Source organism: Bombus affinis, chromosome 15 (genome assembly GCF_024516045.1).
Source record: "Bombus affinis isolate iyBomAffi1 chromosome 15, iyBomAffi1.2, whole genome shotgun sequence".
Taxonomy (NCBI): domain Eukaryota; kingdom Metazoa; phylum Arthropoda; class Insecta; order Hymenoptera; family Apidae; genus Bombus; species Bombus affinis.
Window position 1 is genome coordinate 1,456,966 of NC_066358.1, and position 19,197 is coordinate 1,476,162.

The window sequence follows — 19,197 nt, forward strand, 5'->3', positions numbered from 1 at the left end:
TTTAACCAACGGTCAACTCGACTCATTTTCTTCTTGCTTGCCAAGACAATCTCCCGGATTCGTGACTCATTCCCGAATCGACAAATCTTAAAGCCGAAAATATCTAATGATATATGAAAATTTTATCCTTCGAATTGCCCTGACGATTCCCCTCTGGAGAACTACGACAGGTTACATTTATTTCTGCTGCCCTCCGGCCTGCCAGAGATACGGCAACCGCGAATCCAGATGGATTCGGGATAATTGATAAATTATTTGGAAGCGCGCGGAATCGAAGCCACCGCTAGTCGCCATTCTTCCTGCCCCTCTTCCTTTCGTCCCTTGCCTTCTATCTCTCTCGCACCCCGCAACCGTTACGAAGCTTATGTCCTTTTCTCGCCGACCCTTCTCTCCCTTTGCCCCTGTTAGGCTGTGGGTGCACGTACACGCGCACATCAACATCCCTTCTTCTCTTTCTTCCCTAGCGCGATCCTCGGAACCTTTCCACCCCCGGGAGCTTCCACACTAGACCGCGCTGCGCCGCAGCCACGCCGCTCCCTCTACTCTTTCAACCCCTCGCTACGCTCTGTCCACGTTCCTCGCGGTGATAGAACCGAATCGGAGTAACGTGCGGCTCTTTTACGCCCCCCCCCAACTCCCCTCGCAATCCGCCTGCGCTCTCTCTTTCTCTACGACGAATGTTGAGCAGCGGGTCTCGACGAATCATGCCGGGAAAGGCAATGTACATCTCCACGACTTTGTTATAACCGCTGGAAACTACGTCTCTGGCTCTTTCTACTGGCTCGGGTCTCGCTCAGTCGGGATCGTCGGTTAGACGATCGATCGAATTTCTTCGGACTCCAGGGGTTTAATGCTCGCGCGGCGCTCTGTTGCCATTCAGACGCGTTACCCGTGCCATCTTGTACGGTTAGTCGGTACTTTAGGGTTATGTTTCCGGAAACTTGAATGGACCGATGGAATAGAGGAACTTGTATGGTAATTCGGCGGTTTCTCCAGGTTTCTTAAGGTTTGGTGAGAACTAGTAAAAGGGGAGAAGGAGACGCCCAAAGGAGTGATAAGAGGCGACTGAATGCAGGAATTTGTACGATAATCCTCGGGATTTCTTTAATTTTGAGATGTGGTGAAAATGAAAGAGGACAAGAGGCGATGGTAATAGTTGATGATTGATAGTTTGTTACGTGACAACGATGGATGAGTACTACCATTCTTGCGATTGTTGGTGCCATTGTAGCGCTCGTAGGGAGACAGGCAACGAATCATTGGCGATTGAGAATAATAACGAGAGGAAGGGCGAAAATAAAATAGCGTTGCTCGTAGCGCATTTCTATCGACTCAATCGAATCTTTCCAGTGGAAGAAGAAAGAAACATGATAGCTAAAATGTTTTTCCTTCGGAGGAATTCGTTGGATAACGTTGGAGAACGTTTTCTTAGATACAATTTTCTAATGTAAATCGTGCATCGATCCAAGATCGCGGCTCTTACCTTGAGAATCCGAGGATTTCGTAGGTCGAAAAATCCTGGAGGAGACGTTATCTCGAAACGACGATTTCCCGGCGGAATCCTGCGTGTAAAGAATTTCGATTATTAGATCCAGGGTTGATTGTAATCGTTGGATTGCTAACGAGAACCCTTCAGCGTAGGATGTACATATATCCGATCTGATTAGGGCTAAACTTACTGAACATCGATCGTGGTGACAAATAGTCTGTGACAGCACAGGATAGGCACGCCAATGATCACGAATGTTTGTAGTAGTAGTAACGGGATTACCTGAAACGAAAAGAGAAAATGCGTCACCCGAGTTTCTCCTGAAACTTGTTAAAAGCAAATATCTTTGGAACCTGTTAATTTTGGAAATACCGGTTCGTAATAATTTTCCTAATAATTCGATAGATTCACGACGGTGGATTTTCCAGAATTTGAATAATTTTGTTCTTACATTATTTCTCCACGTACTTTTAATTTTGACTTTTATGGTACAAATTTTACGCACTTGTAATGTTAGATGGTTTCGTCGATCTTACCGATCGCTCGACTGCTTTCCACAACGATTTAAACGAAACGACGATGAGATTTAGTTTCTTTTCTTAAACGACGACTAATTTTAAACAAAAATTTCGCGGGCGAGATTAGCTCGTCTCACGGAAAGCGCGAGCGGGCAGAAAAGTAGTAGGAGAGGTCGATTCGGAACATTTCGACGCGTTTCAAGTACATATGTATACGTAGAATGTAAGGGACAAGCTACGCTTAATACCGTGCGACGCGTAAACACGTGCGCGAAGAAGAAACGAGGGCCCAGCCGGTGATTCTCGAGTCGGACAATAAACTGCCGCTGGAAAACCGTCGCGAGGAAAAAGTTTCTTTTTTCCACGCAACTCGCCTTACATCAGTAATTAAAATGTAACCTGCTGTTAATTATGTAATGACGTCGAGTTCTAGTTTTGGCCGTCTCGTTTCCCTTTTCATGCTATTGTGGTCTGATTTAGTCGTTCGCGATGTTAAACGAGATTTACATAGATTTATCCGAATGTAAGTTTGTATGAAAGAATGAGATTAATCGGAGAGAGTGTTGAGAGTCGAAGCTTCCGGGTGTATCACTGTACGCTGCTTCGAAAATGTCTTCTTTTATACGCTCGAGCTTGATGAACTAATAAACTTTGTTGGAAAGAACGTATCGTGATAAATATATAATAGCTAAAGTAATATTAAAGATAATTGTGCTTTATTCACTAATAACTAAGTACGTACGAGAAATTTCAAGTTCCTTGCTGTGCAATTACGTCACGTAGAAATGATGATTCTTACACCCTGAAAACACGATTCCCGAAAATTCTGTTTTACCAAGCAACGAAAACCCGAAACCTCCGACTAAGATTAATCTCATGCCTCTCTTCTCTTCTAATTTTTCTCCTTCTTTGTCTCTCTATCCTCGATAGAAATATCAACGAATAAAAGTCAGATGCGATGTTTAATCGATGACGAATACGATGTGTGTTTCAGCGCCGGCATGGAGGCGGCGAACGGTGCGATCGAACACGATTTTCACAATGCCCTGGTGCCTATAAACGGTAGCCATTCCGGCAGTTCCGGCAGGAGTACACCGAATGGCGGCGACCCGGCACCTGGCAAACTCTTCGTCGGTGGCTTGTCTTGGCAGACCAGCAGCGAGAAGCTCAGGGAATACTTCGGCATGTTCGGTACCGTCACCGATGTCCTGATCATGAAGGATCCGGTTACACAGGTCGGTTTACTCGATGGAAGCTCTCCGTCGGCTTGTCCATCTCGGTCGCTGGCCCGAAATTTTCGTCGAGCTTCCACAATCAAAATCGTGATAATCAAATTTTACTGAAATTATCAGATGTTTCCTGAAAACATCTCGCGTTTGAAAGATACCGAGGAAACATAGAAAAGATGAAGAAGCTCGCGAACGGGCCATCGACGCGTTCAAATTCTTGTCCATTTCCTCCTCGATAGGTCAAACCGTTCGCATAGAAGGAAAAAGATTCGGGATCGGTAATGGGAAGGGGGTAAAAAGAAAAAAAAGAGAAAGAGAAAGAAAAAAAAGATGAAAACGCAATTCGCCTCGAGGAGATTCGATGCACCAGTTTCTTCCTTCCACTTTTGCACGAGACTTCACACAGTAGATCGTAGAGAGAAAGTTGTACTAATCGATGTAACTAATTGCTGAGACAGTGTAAAGGAAGTAGAAGCGTATTTTGGTATTTTACTGTATTAAAACATGTATTTAAAACTTGTAAAAGGTGGAAAAGAGGCAGAGGCTCGTTTCTAAAAGATACGTTCGCACGGGATTCGAGAGAAATCACGAACGAGGACTGTGGGCATAGATTATACATATATTACTCGTATTCGGTAGCGATGCAATTAACGACCGTAACTTCAGTTGATTCTTATCATATTTATTCGAAGTCCTTGTCTCACGTAATCCTAGAATGTTTGTCTTACATTGGCTTGGACAGTCTTGCATGTAAACGGTAGTTTGGTAGTAATTAGTTAACTGTACATAAAAGGAGATTTTATGGTACCTCTTTTACAATACAGAGTACGATATCGAGATAAACGAGACAGGATACTTTTTGGACGGAACGCGACGGTAATAAAAGAGTTTTCTCGTTATAAGCAATCCTACGAAAAAACTGAACGATACGAAAATATTCGCGACGCGTTTATATAAACGACCGCGTTCGTTTTATAAAAGTTCAGGCGAAATCGACGTCTCGCCGGATTAGATCGACGGAAAAACGAAGCAATATCCATAGACTATAGGCAGGTTGTCGAATACAGTTAAAGAAAGGGACACTCGATATAGAAAGCAGCGAAAGCGTGCGTGCAGAGACTGAGAGAGAGCGCGCGTGTGTGCTTGTGTGTGTGCGTGTGTGTGTGCGTGTGTGTAAGAGACAGAGAGAGAAAGGGAGAGGGAGAGAGAGAGAGAGAGAGAGACGGGGAAGTTGGAAGAGACGGTCGTTGTGCATCGTGGCCGTTCTGGCTTGTTCGGTTACAGCGTAGTCGCGGCTTCGGTTTCATCACGTTCGCCGAGCCCGGTAGCGTGGACAAGGTGCTGAAGTGTCCAATCCACACATTGGACGGGAAGAAGATCGACCCTAAACACGCGACACCGAAGAACCGCGCGAAACAGGCGAATCGCACGAAGAAGATCTTTGTCGGCGGCGTAAGTCAGGACACTAGTAGCGACGAAGTGAAGGCCTACTTCAACCAGTTCGGCAAGGTGGAGGAAACGGTGATGCTGATGGACCAACAGACGAAGCGGCATCGTGGCTTCGGATTCGTCACGTTCGAGAATGAGGACGTGGTGGACCGCGTGTGCGAGATCCACTTCCATACGATCAAAAACAAGAAAGTCGAATGCAAGAAGGCTCAGCCCAAGGAGGCGGTTCAGCCAGGCGCGTTGACCCTCGGCAAGAGGGTGGTCTTGGGAGCGTTGGGCGTTCGACTGGCGCCACAGCCTCCACTGCCGGTTGCCGCGGCCTCGCAGATCGTTGCGGCTCAGGCGCAGGCCCAAGTGCAAGCTGCCGCGGCCGCGGCTGCGGCTGCCCAGGTACAAAACGCCGTCGCCGGATACGGGAAGCTGTTCGCCAGCAGTTACCCGGCGTTGTCCGCGTATCGATACGCGCCATACCCAATCCCGGCGGCGGCGGTCGCCGCAGCCGCGGCCGCAGCAGCGCCGGCCCCAGCTCCGGCTCCACCGGCAGCCGCCGCCGCCGCAGCTGCCGCGGCAGCAGCCACTCCTGCAGCGGCTGCCGCGGCTGCGGCTGCGCCCGCCAATCCCTACCAGGGATACTCGCTCACCAACGTCGACATGTCCAGCTTCCAGGGCGTCGACTGGGGTTCCATGTATGGAATGGGCATGTACGTTTAAACGCCGTTGCTTCGGTCGTCTTTCACCCAACGTCGGCTCTGCGACCTGAAATCTTGCGGCGATCGAGTCTCTGCTGACTCTTCCTCGCGACGCAGATGTCTTCGTTCCTTCAGACGATTCTCGGTTTCTTTTCCTCTTTCTCGCCGATTCAATACTTCTCTGGCTGCCACTTTGAAAAATGCTTCGCATTTGAGTCAGCGCGAAAACTTTCGCCATCGTCTTCCCGTTGAACGAATAAAAATGTCTGCTGTCCTTTGTGTAATCGGTTACCAGTTCTACATTTCTTTTTGCTTTTGTCACGTATTTGCGTTACGTGTTAGATATACCGAGAATTTATACGTTGAGAAGGATGAGTCGTAGAAAGCGATTCGAGAGAAAGAAACGAGAAAAAAGCGGATACGGACATAAACTCGAAAGGGTCGCAGAGTCCGAGGTGGTGTCCCCGACTAGGGCGTGAGGACTTCCCAGTCCAAAAACCGAAGACATTCTTCTTGCGTTTACTACTCGTCGTTATCGCTTGCCGATTAATTTATTAGCGAGAGAATGTGAGAGGCAGCGAGGACGAGAGGCAGAACAATTGTATGTATGTGTGCATATGTAAAAGAGAAACAAGTCGCGCGTAATTCGATCGCATCGCATATTTTGTTGCGGTAACCTTGCATCCTTCGTTCGCGAATTTTCGTATATATTTTTCTTTTCCTTTCCTATTTCCTTCATTTTCAATTTCTTTGATTTCGTCCATCGTAATTGTTTCACGCGTTCCACGATATTCTCGCCACACATTCGGTTCCTAGTTAGATTAGCACGGTCCCTGCTACGCGCGACGTTGTTCAACCGCGCTCGCTCGTATGCTAATTAATTACTTAATTATTTAAACGATATAGGCGGTCATTTCGCGACCGTTCCACTCTCAAGGATCTCGACCACGAAGCAATAAAACAGGGGAGGTAGAATGAGAAACAGAGAGAAAGAGGACGAGACATTTGGATGTGTTACACCGTGAACGAACGACCTCGCGAGCCCGATTACTCACTGGATTCGTTCGCTTTGCTTTTCTTTTCGACGTTTCTTTCGTCGGTTCTATCCTATATCCTATTTTGTCGATTTGCAAAAAATCACGGGACGTTGTTGGCAAACCCGAACGAAAGCACGTGGAAAAGGAACGCTCCACGTTGTAAAGGGCGACACGATCGCGGTCCGCGACACCCCTTTCTTCCGCTCCAGAGAACGAGGCAGTTCTCCTGTTTGTCGCGCGACATACTCCTCCGCCTCGGTCAAAGTGCCAAACGAAGCATATGTGGAAACGTTCTAGCTGTTCGTCTGTCTATTTCTCTCTTCGCCCATCCGTTTGTCAGCTTTCGTCGCGATCTCGGCTAACTTTTCTCTTCCCTTTTTTTGCCCTTTTTTTCTCTTGTTTTGTCTCCGTTTTAGTTGCTGCGCGCTTTCGTTCGGTGAACGACTGTTCGCGCGTTCGGTCACACGGTCGCAAACGCGCACGGTCAACCACGCGTACACGTAGAGAGAAAAAGCAGGCGTGCGAAACAGGCGTTACACGGGACGCGTTTAAATAAGATAGCGCATAGGTATACATATATTTTTCTTCGAGTAACGGAAGACAATATTTCTCCATCGCGCGAGTAGCACGAGCAACCCGCGATTCAACCGCGATATACAGAGAAAGGGAAGGAGAAAAGAGAAAAGAAAACACATTTCTGAGGGATACTCGTTTCTAGGTGTACTAGAGTCGCGAGCAACGCGACCAAGATAACAGGAACCCAAGATTGAGATTAGCTCAGCGTTAATTAAGCGATCCTAGTTGTAAGTTTCAAGCAGATTAAGACTAGAATTTTAAGGAGTTCGAAACAAAACGAGTCGATACTTAATTTATACCTATCCGTAGGCGTCACGCTGTTCTCGTTTTCGCGACCAGGAATCGATCGAGGCGGCTGCTTCCGCGGCTCGATCTTCCGCCGCTTTCGATCGACTCGCACCTTTCCATCGGTGTATTCGTCTCGCGTCTCTTTGTCATCGATCCTTCGCTCTCTGACCAACTTTTTTTCGTTCGTGAAAATTTGTTTCTTTTCCCTTTCACCTCATTCTCCCTTTGCCTCTTCCGCCTTTCTTTCCTTTTTCTATCGACGCTATCACGAACTACCATTTTCCTCGACAATTGATAAAATATCATTTTTGTCACATTTATAGGAACATGTAGTAAACTGAGATAGTTGATTTTTCTCGAACCTCTAAATAATGGTAGAGATACGTCAATGCTTAATTCTCACGTGGCGTCACCCGGATGCCGTAGTGTTAAAAATACTACGTCGAGTGGATATTGTCGATGCAGAAACGCGAAGGATCGACCGAGCGGACGAGACAACAGACGAGTCTCCGCAAAGACTTGGATTGACGATCGCGATCTGCGATTCTTCTATTTATTTATGATACCGTTCTAATTCGCGAACGATTGGGCGGAAGATGGTCGGACGAAACGGTCCCGCGCATGCAGACGTCACGATTCGCCGCTAGCAAACGACGAGAGAGAGAGAGAAAGAGAGAGAGAGAGAGAGAGAGGGTGGTCGTCGGCGAGAGGAACGCGATGCCGCGAAACAAATGTGAGAAACTTCGAGCAATAAGCGATCTACTGAAACTGTAAGCTGTGTATTATTTAAGTTTAACGAGATACGATAAGCGTGACGACACGAATCGAGTGAGAAAAAGAAAAAAAAGAAAAAAAAAAGGGAGACGATAATCTGTACGCGTAAAGAGATATTTAAAGGAAAGGGACTCACCGCTCCGGCGAACAAAGAAAAAGAAAAAAAAAAGAGAACGGCGCGGCGAAAACGTGTTATAGCGGAGCGGGAGAAGTTCGAGGAAAGAATCCTCTTTCAAACGACAAGTAATATTCTTTAGTGATATATACTTTAAACATATACTTAATATGTACCGTAATATTAACGACGACAAAGCTCGCGAGTGATATTTATGACTTATAAGATGGTACTTAGATAAATAAGAAACAAAAAAAAAATTTGAAAGAGAGAGTGGGAGTGTGAGCACGCGTGAGAGTGTGAGGAAGTAAAAGAGTTAGCGAATGTATGGAAGAGAGAGAGTGAGATAACGGAGCACGCCTTAATACGAGAAATCGCGGAAACAGGTACGCGTGCACGCGTGCGCGTAATCTAGCGAAAAAAAGCAAACAAGAGGCAATGATTTGACTAGAGACCACGGTGCAACCGAATTCTATTTTCCACGGTCTGCGTACTTCGAGATGGTACGCAGTTTCGAGATAGAACATGGGTGCGTACTTAAAACTGACCTCGAAGACAACCCGATATCGGTGTACCCTATACCCCTGCAGCTTCTACTTTTCCTTTTCTTCTTACCATGCACCTTCTTCGTTCCATCGTGTTCCTCTTATTTGTTTCTTGTAACAAAAATTACTCCTCTTTCTATTTTGTCCTTTCCCTCTTTCCCTTTCAGGGAAATTGATCGTATATTCCGCAATGTCGGTCGAAAGGAAGGAAGAGAGCGCTTCCACGGTCTCGCGTGAAATACGTCAATCGTTTGACGCGAGAACGGAAGGACGCGTTCCGACGAGGAGAAACGCGGGGGCGCTCGATCCGACCGATCGATTTCCTCGTCGACGCGGAACAGAACCTTCTTGTCATTTGCAATCGACAAGAAAACATCATCGACGACGATTAACCTGTTCCTCCTCTACGAACGTTTTCCTTCTTTTCTTTTTACCCGAAAACCTTCCTTATCTGTAAAAAAATCCCTTCTCATACATATGCCGGTGATTATGTATTTTATACGCTACACGCACATGCTCATACATAAAACACACGTACACACGTTAACGTACTTATTGCGAATGTCGAGAGTAATTCTTAGCGTAGTTAGTATTTTAATGATCGCTAACCATCCATTAGTTGAGAATGATCAGTAGGTGAAGCATGCTGGTTGAAATATCTTAGATCCGAATCCCGTTGTTCCTTCACCGCCCTCGTCGTTTCATTGTATTATACATGTTTTAAGAATAGTATAACTCGCTGCTCTGCTTCCTTGCAGACGTTTCATCGCGACCGTGTCTCATCGGAACGATCATTCGATCGATTTTTCCTTTTCCTTTTTCTCTTGTTTATTTTCGAAATTATTTTTATTTTTTTTTTTAATATTTTGTCGATAAATGTTTGTACGCGTACGCAGTACGTTTTACTTTTTCTTCCTTTAATTACAATGTTATCGATCTGAATGTACATTCGCGCAAGATATTATCGATCGAATGTCTGCCATGTCAGCCACGCTCTGATACTTCAAATATTCGATCGTTTCTATTTTTCTTTTCTTTTCCTGGTATATATATCTTGTATATGGCTGGCATACCCTTTACACGGAAATTAAACTGCCCACATTCTAAAACCCACCACTTCTAATCGTTTAAAACTTTCAATTATCCGATATAATTCCTCCGATACCTAAATTTTCAAATGATGAACGAAATACTTGATCGTTTATCGACGGAGCAGCAGTGAGTAGAGGATTAAAAGGAGAACTTTTTCAGAGAATCCGAGTCTCTTAACGGAGATCGATCGTTTCTGTAATAATACCGCAACTTTTTCTTAAACTCCCCTACCGCTGCTGCTGTTCTTTCACGTCGAAGCAGCGTTCCTCGAAAAATAAAAGCGAGGGAAAGAGCCTTGGGATAAATACCGTTTTTTTCCTCGGCCAAACGACCAAGGCGGACAACGGAGCGAGAAAGAGGGATCGGATGAAAAGAGACGAAGATAAAAAGAAATAATTCACCCTCGCCGAGGCACGTATCAGACGTGTCTCTCGACTCGATCAGACGAGTCCACCCACACCCTACACAATCCTCCGTTTATGGCTATCCAATATTCCGTATACCTCGTTCTATCCTTATTACTATTTACTGTCATTATCGCTCTATTATTAGTATTAATATTGTCATCATCATTGTTACTACTACTACTATTATCACCACACTTTATCATTATTATTATCGGTTATCATCGTTGATTATTTTTACCGCCGGTATCGTCACCCCTGCAAGTACGACTGCGATCATGGTTGCTGTTGCGTATCGTTGTTATCGTCATCGATCGTTGTTTTTCTATTTTTCTGCTTTCCATCATAATCGTAATTGCCGATGAATCTCGAGTTTCCAACGTATTTTAAGGGAAACTCGAAAGGATTGGAAATACATTGGTAATCGCGATAAGAAAACAGACGAGCGTATTTAAACGAACGCTCGAGAAATCTCATTGTCAATCTTCGTCTTCTTTCTTTCCCTCTTCAGTTTTACCTTTTATGTTCGTACTTTTTCTTTCCATTGTCATTCTTAATTTTGTTTCTTTTTCCTTCTTCCAATCATTACTATAGTTGTTATCTTAATTTGGTTTCGCTACTTTGTTGTGCCATAAACGCGGATCCGTTGAACGAGCGATGCCCGCGATAGAAAAGAGACGATAGAAACGCGCGATACGATACATGGACGATTCCGAACCGCGGAAGGATCGAGACACGGCACGATACACAGCAAGAGTACGCAGGGCGGCGAACGCGAAGAACGACGGATAATTAGTTTAGTTCCATGCCTAGATGAGTTGCCAATAAAGTAGTTCGTTTCAAACTTGTAGCTAACCTGTATTGTGTGTACGACAACCTTTTTTTCCCCTCTTCGTTGTTCCTCCTTCTTTCGTAATAGAAACCCCTTTTACGATCCTATTTGTACATCGCGGCTAACTATATCGTTTCTCTTACTTTCGCCAGAAGTAACTATGTTTTTTTTTTTATTTTCCTTGTTTTTTCATGTTGTGTAATACTTGACTCACTCACTCACGTATGTATTGTTTCTGTCTCTTCTATAACTCACTTAAACTTCGAATTAGTGTATCTGTCAGTATTTACCGCCATCTGTGATGGCTCTCTCTCTCTCTCATCAGTTTCTTTTTTGTATTTTTCCCCCTTTCTTTTTTTTTATTTTTTTAGTAGAAGATTCATAGATTTCTTTCCTTTTTTCTTTTCTTTTTTTTTCATTCGCCGTTCGGTCGGTGGCGTCGAAGGCTGGCGCAACCGTCGGTGCCGGAGGCACAATACCGCGGGCGCATCGCTAATTGGCTAATTAATATTAAGCCGTAATTAGCCTCGTTAACCCCGGTAGGCATTCGTTTCACGCCGCTCTCTGGTTGGTCGGAACACGAGCGTTGCGTGCCCTTTGCATTCGCCGCGTTTGTTCGCAACTCCGATTCACCTTGTACCGCGCATCCAACCCTCTACCCTCGGCTACTCCTATTTCTCGGGTGCTCGCGAATCGCCGTGATCTCGCTTGGACACTTTGCGAAACGTCATAAAAATGCGAAAATCGCGACAAATACCTTGCACGATGAAAAATGCCAATCGGATGCCAATTTTTCGGATTCCCCGAAAAATCCCAACGAACGAAGGACTTCCGTTTGTATGGAAACGATCGTCACTTGAAAGATTCGCTTTCGCGGAAAGAGTGAAATAAAAAGAACGAACAGTTTCCGTTGAACCGAAGAGCGGCGTGCCCTCCTCCGGTATGCGTCGCGCGTACACATTACGCATTACGCGTAGAAGAATAGAATTTTGAAAGTTACTTTTCTTTTTCTGTCGCTCCATGTTGCTTCTTAAGCGGTTTAAGATAGCCAGCGGATGTGTTGTAGCGCATGCATCTTAGTTAGACCACTCCTGGCGCACTCTAACCAGCAAGTAAGAGTAAAGTTTAATAAATTCGATATGTACACAGTTTTTTTTTTTTTTTTTTTTTTTTTTTTTGTCAAATCTCCAGCGGGCCCATTTCGCCCCAGACGATTCCTCGGCGATTCTCGCGGCGGAGGGATCACCCGCACTATTCGTTTCTCCATTCGATCCCGTTTTACCTCCCGTGATTTCTCATTGCTAACGAGAACGCGGAGGAGCGGCTTAACCGCGTGTCAACCCTTTTAACCCTTTGCACTTGGTAGAGGGACCTTTTCGATCGAGTCTCCACACAAAACTGCGTTGATCTCTAGCTACGGATATCGAGGAGTCAGTTTTGTCGATCATTCTGTCGGACAAATGGGCCGTGCGCAAAGGGTTAATCGCGAGCAAATTGGTTTCGTTTCGTCGCCGATTTCGGAAAAAGTGACCGTCTTCCAATCCTGTCCCTTTCGATTCGTACGCTCGAGCGAAGTCTGTAATCCACGAATCACTGACAGTTACGCTTGTACGATTTAACGAAGTTCGATGTGTCAAGATCGATAGAACCGGAAAAGGAAGAGGAACTCGCGAACGAGATCGAGAGCATCGATGGTGGACTGGAAGTTCGCCCGAGCGTACGAATACACCTGGTACCCGAAGCACGGAGAAAGAACCTCTTCCGATTTTGATCGTTTCACACGGATGAACGAACGCGAGTTCGGACGGGTCTGCCTGAAAAAATTCTCCGCGGTAAGACGCGCGAAAATCATGCCTTCGAAGCTGTCTTAGATGAAAAGATTCCCGATCCTTTTCGAGGCTGGGATCGGTGTGTACATATCGTCGTCGAGTATTAGTTTAATACGAACCTTTAGAGCGTAGTTCGTTTTATACCTATACGCCGCGCTGTGATTCCTCACGTGTGATACCCCTCGAGCAAGAGGGCAAGAGGAGGGCGAAGAAATAGGGAGTGTCGAGCAGCGGAAAGCCAAAATATCGCGAGTTCGTCGTCGTACTTAACGGACCAATTTGGTAGACGTTTGAACGTATTCCTCGAGAGTCGAGCGTTCCGTATATCAGAGCGCTCGCTACCAGTTTTTCAGCTGCGTCGGGCACAGCTTAAATACATATCGACTCGCGCAACATATCATTTTACAATTTATCAACTAATTCGATTCTGCTGTATCTTCCCGCGAGTATCGATCCTCGATCGTGGATCTTCGACGTGCCGTCGGGACCAGTCGTTCGTGGATCCGTATCTTCGACTTAGAACGTCTATGAAAAAAAAGCAGAAAGAGGAAAAAGAGGAGAGAAAGAAGTAAAAGAAAACGAATAGAATTGGCGCAGTTCTCGCGCAACAGATTGTACTTTCTCCGTGCAATCGGCTACCCTTTCCCCTCGTTTCACAAGATTATCGATTCAACAGAGACCCGAGTGCCTTAATCCGATCTCTATCTTGAGCCCCCTCACCGATCGTTTCCTCTCCGTGAAATTCGAACGACAAAGAAATGAACGCGAGATTAAGAAAGAAAATACAGAACGATAGAAACGGAAAACAAAAAAGAAAAGAGAAACATATGTTGCACAAAAAAAGAGAGTCGAAGAGAAGAGAAGCAGGAACGATTTAGACGCATATTAATTCCCATAGGCAGTAGAATTGAGTGTCGATCGATAGAGAGAACGCGAGAAACTGAGACGCTTCCACTGATTCAGATCCACGATTTGGCGACTACGACGGCTGAGAATCAGGTAAGACTACTTTTCTTCATCCCCTTTTTACCTTTACTATTTTTCATGTATATATGTATACAGACTGATTCGGGAATCGTAGTACGCTGAGAAAAACAAAGAAACGACAATATACGCTTCTCTTTCCAAAGGAAAACTACTTTCCATATATTATGTAGATATATAATATATATATAATATATACATATATATTCCATATATATTCATTTCTCCTTCTTCGAACGGAAGGACAGCAAGCTACTCTCGGTTGTACCAAGATTTTCGACTCAGCCAGCGCAGATGGACGCATATGGACGCATTACACGTATTATTACAAATTTGCATTATTTGACCTTATCTTAAAAGTAGATATTTCGCATAGCGAGTGTAGACGTTGCGAGGTTTAGAGGCGTATTAGTTGCGCGCATTATTTATTGTCAATAACGAATCTCCCTGTGGCTTGTGAAGAGCCCAGGAACGATACCACCTTCTACCCATACGCATTGTAATATATAATAAGTGTTTGTAGTTACGAGTAGAGTTGAATATCGTCGATAACGTAGAAGTAGATAAGATATGCACAATTGAAACGTTTCCTTTTGTAACTGATTCCAGAGCCTCGTTACCGCGAACGGTTGACTTCCGTTTCAAAACATGATAATTAGGCCCTTCTTTTCTTTTTTTTCTCTTTTTCTGTCTCTCTCTCTCTTTCTCTCTCTCTCTCTCTCTCTCTCTCTCTCTCTATATATATATATATATATATACATATATATTAATATCCAGTTCGTATGATCGAAAAGATTCAACCGTATCCCAGTAACGATGGTTCTAGGTATCATATCGTCGAGGAATTTTCCACGCGGCAGCGTATCCGCAATCTCACCAATCGGATCTGAGCAGAGAGTTCAATGACCAGCATCTTTTCAAAGTTTTCTTGTTAACGAAACTCACGAAGCATCAACGCGACCTCACTTCACGTTGACACCTTCGCAACCATTCTCGGAACTTTTTTCTTAAAACCGTTTTTCGTATCGAAAATTAATCGTCTCTCGGTGAAAAATTTCTCGCGTTTACGATCGATCCCATTCGTTACCGCGTGGACAATTCGATGACAAGAAAGTACCAGTGTCAGAGCTATTCGTCAATGGCCAGTATCGAGGTTTACAGTAATGGTGTGTGTCGTGCATGTGTAACGACTTGTACATAATTAACATGTGTCTGAACGATTATCTCGTATTCACGCATGATTTTCACTGGATACTTGCTACTAACGCTTAAACCTTCAGAAAAAGAAAAGAAATAAAAAGAAAAAGAAGAAAAACACGTCAGTCAATTGAACGTCTCCGAGAGTTCGGTAGTGAAATACTTGGTGATACGAGACAGTCGTGCCGGATCGAGGCAAAGCGCGAGGCCTTACCCAAAGTCACATGCGTGACCCGAGAAAGCAAAGAAACAGAGGAACAAGTATACGTAACTTTGCAATCGTTGATCTCGCTAAAATGATTCACCACTACTGCCACCATTACCATCCACTACCAAAAAAACCATCGCTGCTATCATCGTTGTTTCCATCGATCGGAAAGCGAGAGAGAATGTATGATAGGAAAGAAAGAGAGCGAGCGAGTGAGAAAGAAATTATCCGAAGATCAAAGTTGAGACGAATCGCTTTTATGACGGTGTGGTGCACTCAAATGTCGGCTTTGACGGTCAAGCTTTCCATCGTGTTTAACGGCAATCGAGACTCATGAATACACTTTTCTTTCGTCAAAATTCTCATTGTAATGTATCGCGTTTGGAGAGCTTGCCGCGTGTTAAAAAGGGACGCTCGAAATGAAGGAAGTCCAGCCAATCTAACCGGTGAAAAAATGCAAAAAATTCGTGAACAAAAGAAAGGAAAAACACGAGGTCGTGCATCGTGGCTGGCCTTTTTTCCGTTTTTCAAAGCACTCTTTCAAAATGGGACCCACGCGTTTTACGCAGCGCTTCTTTCAGGCCGACGAATTTGTTCGGCGTCTTGTTCTTCCAGTACATATATACATATAAATATACATACATATATTATACATACATTCATACATACACATATGCATACACGAATAAATTAACAAACAAATAAATTCTATCTATATATATGTATGTAAAAATATGCGTATATGTTAACGGATGTGTATAGGTAACCAAGAAAAAAACAAAAAAAAAAATCGGCGATTGAGCCGACTCCCGACATAACTCTCGACACGAGGAGATCCTCCAATCGATATCGAGGGACAACGAACTATCGATCGTCGCAACGTCGTTTAGTAACAAAATTTTCTCGTCATTCGATAGAAATCGTACCGAGCGATTATCGAGAATCCGGTGGATACGAACTTCAGTGCTAATTTCCCTTACTTCCCCCGAGTTTTCCACCTACATTACGTTTACTCTCCAGATTGACCGACTACGGCCTGTGTCTGTAAATAATTAATCCTGATTCGGTCGTCAAAGTGGTCGATCGATCATCGATCGCCAAAGAAGTATAATTTGTGACGTGGGAAACGTTCAACGTTCAATCCCACGGAAATTTTAATACAAACTTTTCAGGCATCTACCTCACTTCTATCTTCCGCTGCGTCGTATCGCGACACCGTTTCTAAACACATAACGTCTCCTTTTCCATCTTTCCTACTCTTCCATGTTAACGCGATCGTCGCACAGATTATTCTTCTATCACGGGGCCCGCCAATGGGATCGTGTTTTTCTTGTTCAGCCGATACGCAAGCTCAATTTTTGCGTGACGATTTTAAAAGGACGAGATTCTTAGAATCCGAGGAACGATCGTCGATCCCATGGCGGTCGCGATCGGTGTTACGTTTTGTACTTAGGTACAGATTTTTGACAAACGATATCGATAGAAAGTTTTTAGGAAGAGAGTTTAGGTTTCGACTGGAGAAGAAAACGGACGGGCCTTGATGATTATCGCGTGTGTCATTCGATTCAAGGTTCGTTCGTTTCCCTCGGCTAGTGCTGTTGTTACCTAAAGTTTTGCCACCTGTACTTTATTAACGCTCGGTATTGATAAGTCGAATACGATACCCCATATTTTTTTATTCAACCTGATCGAAATATATCCCGACTGTTGGTAAAGAGAGAGAGAGAGAGAAGGAACGGGGGAAAAGCGTCGAGGAAAAGGAAATGCCAGTTAGTTCGATCGAGCTCCCGATCGTTCGATACGCGTATTTATCAGATTCTCGTACTCCCCTTCGTTCACCGCGGCACACAGATTGTTTCAATTTTCTTGTTCCCTCAACAACGCATACATCGACAGAGATAAGCTGAAATCAGCTAAAAGACTCAGAGATGAGCTTTCAATATGCAACCGGCTTGAATTTACGCGATCGCATTTCAGCCCGTACGATCAAGCTTTCTGTACGTTTTGCGAGTACATTTCATACGAATCGTTTTCACGAGACGCTCTGACCCGTCGAGTTAACCTGTGTATTGTAAAAACGACGAAAAGTCGGAGAGCACGTCCCACTCGAATCGACGACCTGAGGTAGCAAACGGTATATGCGAACCGAGACTCAAAGACGAAAATAGAGTTAAAAAACATAGCGAAAAGAACGACGTAAGGACCTCGATCTCGCCGATTCGAGCGGTCGCTCGAGCGTTCGTTCGTTCAACGATACGTGACAATTATGGGACGAGGACACTTTGCAGTCTCGAGGGTGTTGAAAAAGTACAAACCGGGATAAACGTTAAACCGGGTCGACTAGTTACGACAGACCGGGAAAGATGGAGTCCCGTTTAAGCGAGCCCTTGTCGATCGAAATCTACAACCAAGTGAAAAGAGACGTTCTTCCAGAACGTTTATCCCGGCCGACGAGGCTCCCCGAACACGGGACTTTTTCCTCCCATTTAGCATCTAGCCACGCGTGTAGCGACATATCTCGCGTGACAGGTACAGATGATTTTAATATCGATATTATGGTTAGTCATACACAAGTATTACCACCATCATCACCATCACACGTCGTCGTCGTCTTCACCACCATCATCATCATCATCATCATCTGATCATCATCATTATCATCGTTATCGTCATCGCCATGCATCAAGTAGCATCGAATATATTCTTTCGTCGAACGTGCCATTAGTTTATAATCGTCGCTATTAGCATTCTTATTTTCATTGACATCACATTAGTGTTATTTGGTCGCGTAAGTTGCGCACCCAACGCTTCTATTCCTTTCAATTGACTCGAGAGTTACGTAATTTACTGTTCACAGCAAAGATTGCTATCGTATACAATTGGAATTGATGTTTCTTCTGTACTTTCCGTGTTCCGAGGACGAAGCTTCGACACAGCGTAAGCAGCATTCACCTCGTAAGCAGCATTCCCGCGGGCAACGATCTTACTGACTTTCCAATAACGACTTCCGTATTCGTTAGCTTCCCAAGCTGTTTCGTTCGTCATTAGGGCGCTTGCTCGCTTATCCTTACGCGACTCTCGATGCGACAACCGTGTATGATTTTTACAGAGAAACCGCCAGGATCGTATAGAACACGCGATAGATCTCTCACTGTAGAAACGATCGCGTACCATAGGATGAATAGCGCGTTTATTGGAAAGATCATGAAATCGTAGCCAGTAGATCAACCCAACTCCACAACGCAATTAGTATAGTGTCAGCTAGCTAGACAGCCGAATAGTAAAACACAATGTGTAGTCAACTCGCGTAATTTACTTACTCGACTTAAATGGGTAAGCAACAAAAAGACATAATAAGTGAGGTTTAATTAAGTAGTAGTCGAACGCGAGACATAGCAACGGCGAAGTAGCGGAAAAACTCTGTGCGTGTGTGTGCGTGTGCGCGCGTATTCGCGTATGTTTATCGAATGCGAGGGAGAGAAAGATGATCGAGCGAAAGAAGAACGTGAATGAGAAAGGGATATCGAAGGAATAATTATCAACGTATTTACTGCAGGTAAACTGGTTACTGTACCTGTTGTTGTTGAAAACATTAAAAACACTCTTATTCCATGCTAATACCGCTTAATGATATTTTACCCCTTTCCATCGACTCTCCGAAATATTCGATCGACTAAAGTGAGATCAGACCCTTGGCGCACAGATTATCGGTCAAAGTTTAATTAATCGAGTCGTTTTCAATCGATGGGATGGCGAGTCAACGCGATAATATCGATTCCTTTGGTAATGACGAGACGAAACTTTCAATTTCCAACTGATCAGAAATTTGCACGCAGCAATACCAATCATTGCGCGACGAACTTTCTTGGAACCACATCGAATCGAAGTGTAGTTCGAACGTTTTTGAATCCTTTGTTTCTTTAGTACGTGTACGTTATTATA

The 19,197-nt window shown here is 44.5% G+C and overlaps 2 protein-coding genes across 16 annotated transcripts in view; one reads left to right on the forward strand and one right to left on the reverse strand.

Annotated features, from left to right (window-relative positions):
- The window catches only part of LOC126925024 (RNA-binding protein Musashi homolog 2), a 126,268-nt gene extending 113,720 nt beyond the window's left edge, over nt 1-12,548 (forward strand). For all 15 annotated transcript variants that reach the window (XM_050740147.1, XM_050740149.1, XM_050740139.1 and 12 more), the window contains 2 exons: nt 3,002-3,242; nt 4,521-12,548. In XM_050740147.1, coding sequence (XP_050596104.1) covers nt 3,009-3,242; nt 4,521-5,396 — 1,110 coding nt within the window. In that variant the 5' untranslated portion in view covers nt 3,002-3,008 and the 3' untranslated portion in view covers nt 5,397-12,548. The remainder of the gene's footprint in view (nt 1-3,001; nt 3,243-4,520) is intronic.
- Nucleotides 1-19,197, reverse strand: part of LOC126925033 (uncharacterized) — a 52,012-nt gene that overhangs the window by 24,137 nt on the left and 8,678 nt on the right. The window contains exons 3-4 of the mRNA XM_050740169.1: nt 1,680-1,771; nt 1,484-1,562 (exon numbers count right to left, since the gene is read on the reverse strand). Coding sequence (XP_050596126.1) covers nt 1,484-1,562; nt 1,680-1,771 — 171 coding nt within the window. The remainder of the gene's footprint in view (nt 1-1,483; nt 1,563-1,679; nt 1,772-19,197) is intronic.